Here is a 4664-nt window from a genome sequence, read left to right as displayed (position 1 = left end):
TATAAAAAGGAAAACAGACAGACCTGCTAAATTTACTGAGCAGCAGGACTATACTGATGACATCATCAATGTGCTTTATTTGAATAATATATTTTATAGATATATGGTCTATCCAAAACAGCATGAGTGTCAAACTCATGTGGCCCCACAAGCCAGATGAGTGACATGAGGCTCATCCACACGTCAGATTGAGGCAATGGTCTCACACTGGGTAGAGCAGGTACCGTGTGCAATACAAGTCCAAGATCATCCGGGGTGAGTGCCACATATAGCACAGATCCTGGAGTGGCCAGAATGGGCGGAGCAGGTGACATATATCCTGGCACCTGCCTGCTGGACTGGTCTGGGTCAGTTCAGACACAGGGGTAGCACTGGAGACTGGCTATATGTTTAACACCCTCACAATACACCCCTGTATGGCACATCCAATTCATAACTGGGTGAATGAATTAGATATATTCAAACACATATCTAATTCATAATTCTGTTTCAGAAAGGCCACAACAAGTCTGAGTATTTTTGACACTGCAGATTCGTATTTGAAATTTCTGGGTTTATCTTGTTAATTATAGCTGTTTTCACACCTAACAGTACTAATATTGTACAGCATCCTTTAAAGGATCTCTCAGCACTCTGACTGAGGATCACTGTCCTAGAACATATTATCACAAGTATCAAGGAACTGACACCAGATTGTTTGGAATAGGCAAATCAGTTACAGCACGCTGATATTTTTAGAAGATGTATTTAATGAAAGCATTCGGAAGAAAAAAAAATCAACACATTTGGAACCCAATAGTCCCATAATAAAATCAAGAAAGATCAGGCTTCATATTTATATACTACTCAGGTCAAAAACTGGAAAAATGTTTCTAAGCTTGTTTAGCTAGCCTTGTACTTCATGGTGCAGCACAAAAAACAATACCACTCCCTTTACAAACCACCTTTAGAACAACCCAAGATTCAACTGACTTCTTTTTATCAAGCCCAACGTATCTAAAGAAGCAAGCACTCCCTGGGGCAGAGAATGTAAATCAGAATTAGGGTGAGCTTTTTAAAGAGCAGCCAATGTCAGTAGTATATTTCTGTACAAACGAGTACCGATTTTTCAGTGACTCAAGACTAAATGTCCCACTCACTGAATGGGAGTCAAAAGATTCATTTTTAAAAAACAGCCTGGAATCTGAGGCTCTAGCTAGATACTATTTCCCATCGCATATCAGCTCCAGTAATAAAAATACTTAAGCTGGAACTTTATGATGACATGCATGGCAGAATAGACTTGCTTGCTCTTCCTGTGGCTGTGCAAGTGTTAACAGTGAGAAACCTTGGTTTGTATCAGGAAAACCAGCAGCTCTGATTTGAAGACACATGGGGAGCAAATATGAAGACTAAGAAGATGCAAGTTTTAAACAATCACTTTTCTGACAATATTACTACTTTAAGGAACAGGAAATCAGTAACATTAGAGGGAAGGACAGGATCTTTGGAGAGTGTTACCTCATCATAATAGTGAAGTATGTGAAGCTCAGAGAGATTCCAACCACAGATAGCCCAAGGGAGGACATTACATCATGAATTTTGCTAGATTCTTAAAAAAGCAAGCTCCTTTACATCTTGGCACCCAAAGTTTTTCGTTGGGATCCTCAAAAATGAAACAATCATTTTTGCAAGTAAAAAAAAGTCACTGTATTTCACTGAAATGACATTTCTCAGTGAAAATGGGGAACTCTCTCCCTAACAATAATACGCTTCTGGAAAACTGCTTCTATGTTTGCTTTTATGCTTGTACGTGCATACAGAGAAATTTCACTTGGAAACAGTTGCATGGTATAAAATGATTTCTATCCTAATACAGCAGAAATTTGAAAAAAAGAAGTTAGGACAGGGGCTGCAGACAGGCAGAGAAAGGACCACTTCTCCTACCGAGGGTCATGGCATTCTAATTATTAGCATCTGTATCTCAAGACCCCAAAAGCTTGCAGAAAATGATATTTTTTTTTGCAATTTCTCAGTTGGCCTAATAAAAAGTATCATTTTGGAACCAGGAGTTCTAGATTTTTGCATTTCTTTTTGGCTTAGACCAACACAGCTACCACATACATACCTGAAACATGGAAGATGCCAAATTTTAGCCCATTTTGGATTACAAACTTAACTTCTATATCTCCCTGCCTGCCATCTGACACCACCAGGGAAGAAATCCTGCTTGATCTACACAACAAAGAGCAAACTTACAAAGAGACTCTCGTGGGCCCAGAAGGTTAGTTTTCCAGCTTCTGCTTCCTCTGTGCAAAAATGAAGTTTATTTCCTGCCTGTGGGGACTTTTTACCATCTTGAACTTTCCCTGAGCCTGATGACAAGCACATGAGCCTGAACGCTTGCAGAAAAAGAAAGAAAAAAATTGCAGTTTCTCAGTTGGTCTCACTTGGTCTAATAAAAGGTATTTTGGAACCAAGAGTTCTAGATTTTGCTTTCAAGAATGTGAGGCACCCAGTGGTAGTGAGACCAGGCTCTAAATTGAAAATTATATGCATTTGAGCATCACCCTTGTGTTTCTCTCTCCTCTCCCCCATTAATTTCTCACCTTTCTTGTCTGCAAGTCATGATACTGCAGTATGAGCCTAGTGTTGACACTGTGACTCCATGTGTTCCCCAGTGCTGCCATCATACACCCAGGTTCCATCTTCCTGCTCCCAGATGCTCCTGAAACTAAAAACAAATAGAAATATTCAGTCCAATCTGCTATGACTGCACCTGAGATACATGTTTGCTGAGCAACCATTATCAAGTTTCCCAGTTAATTCCATGAGCTAAGCAATCATCTCTCACATGTAAATTTAGCTCAGATTTTCAATTGCCTGAATTCTGCTTTCCTGCCTTCTAGGTCCCAGTTTCCAAGGCCTAGGAAAACAAGGAAGCAGATTAGCAAAAAGAAGTTCTTAAAAGGAACAATAAAGAATGAGGTTTATGGGGCATAACTGTGGAGCCAGCAAAGATGGTAATCATGCCTCTGATCTAAAAATTAAACAACACTCCATACTACTAGACATTTGACAGATTCTGTAAAACTTGTAGAGCAGGGATGAAACTGGGCCTCTAACTGGAAGTACAGTTTTAGTATCTTCTCAATCACGTGAACTTTCTATAACCTTTGAGGAAAATACTTTTTGCATACTCTGCTCTGATCAGTAATGATAACATAGGCAAAGGCATTTCCAATAATGCAGCATGACCTGGCTTGCTAAACTACCATTCCACCTTATTTTTCTAACACTAAAATTGAAGACCTACCTATAAATGCTGGCAAAAGCCTCAGGCTTTTCTCTCTTGAATACCATGTTCCATATAAGATGTAGACATAGAAGGCTGATTTGTTTTTATTCCAGCTGGTACTTCAACAACAGAAAAATGTGGATGAATTGGAGGAAATTCAGAGAAGAACATCAAAAGTGATTAAGGAAGTAGATGGAACTGATGTATGAGTAAAGAGAGGAGCTGTTGGAGGTCATCCGAAAGGGAGAAACTAAGAATATCAGAAAGAATCCAAACAAGAGAAAATTAGACTGGATGTCAGGAAACTTCTTGACACATTGGGCGGCATGATTGCTTCCCAAGGACAGTAGTGAAATACCCACCACTTGAGACAAATCTAAATTTGGACAAAGGTTTGGAAAATAAACTGTGGAAGAATCCTACACTGCCCACCAGGGTACGTACCTTAACAGATTTTCTTCCTTCAACTTTTGTGGTGATATGCACAAAAAATCCCTAAAATGACCTTCGCAAGTATGCACACAGATATAGCATAGAGACCCAGTCAAACTGGGAAATAGAAGGTGCAGTGAAAAAACAAATGAGTAGATATTATTCTCCAAATAAAATTCCAGAATAGTCAAATATTTCTGTTAAAACAATCCATAGTAAAAATAGTTAATGTTCTCACTTACACTTTGATAATTTATTCTGGTTTATTTATTTGCTAAGATGAAAAGGGATGTTGACATCTCAGCTGGAGCCACTGGTTCAGGCTGTCTGCAAACTCAGAAGCAGCCCCCTTCATCACTTTTCCACTTGTAAAGCAAAAAACAAGAAACCAAACAAGCAAGTGGTGAGCTGAGCTAACCTGGCTTTGCAAAAATTTAAGGATGATGAGAGCTATTAGTATGTACCTCCTCCTCAAACAATACCAGATAATAAGAGATGCACCATAGTCAGGAAAAAGAAAACATCAGGAAAATATGTTAAAATTCAAATATTCTATTAACAATTCTTCTATTTACTGTCACTCCAAACACTATTTATCCATTAATGTGCTCTTAAAAGGAGGCAAACAAATATAAACAGCAGAAATATAGTACAGGTTTCCCTCATTTTATGATGTACATGCATTCCTGGAAAATGCCACATAACTCAAGTTTGCATAAAGGGAACCCACTTTACAATGTAACAAATAAATTCCAAGACCTCGACTGTACTGACCTTCAGACCCATTTCTACCACTTTTACAAAACAGTTTTGGTACTCACCAACCACAGACAGTACACACAAGCACAGGGCACTATCATACTAAAGGAGCTGGTGAGCGTCATAGCCCAGCCCCGGCACAGATCTTTGAAAACTCCTGGCGCTCTGGTGTAGTGCCCGAAGACTGGGAGAAGGC

The 4664-nt window shown here is 39.2% G+C and overlaps 1 protein-coding gene across 9 annotated transcripts in view; it reads right to left on the bottom strand.

Moving 5' to 3' along the window:
• RAD51B (RAD51 paralog B) overlaps positions 1 to 4664 on the bottom strand; it is a 648225-nt gene that overhangs the window by 233289 nt on the left and 410272 nt on the right. For 8 of the 9 annotated variants that reach the window (XM_019551768.1, XM_019551772.1, XM_019551766.1 and 5 more), the window contains one exon: positions 2593 to 2713. The exons of the other annotated variant lie outside the window; for it this stretch is intronic. In XM_019551768.1, coding sequence (XP_019407313.1) covers positions 2593 to 2713 — 121 coding nt within the window. The remainder of the gene's footprint in view (positions 1 to 2592; positions 2714 to 4664) is intronic. 9 annotated transcript variants of the gene reach the window in all.

Source organism: Crocodylus porosus, unplaced genomic scaffold (assembly GCF_001723895.1).
Source record: "Crocodylus porosus isolate Cpor-Errol unplaced genomic scaffold, CroPor_comp1, whole genome shotgun sequence".
NCBI lineage: Eukaryota > Metazoa > Chordata > Crocodylia > Crocodylidae > Crocodylus > Crocodylus porosus.
Note: the sequence above shows the minus strand (reverse complement) of the source record. Positions and strands in the feature narration are given on the sequence as shown.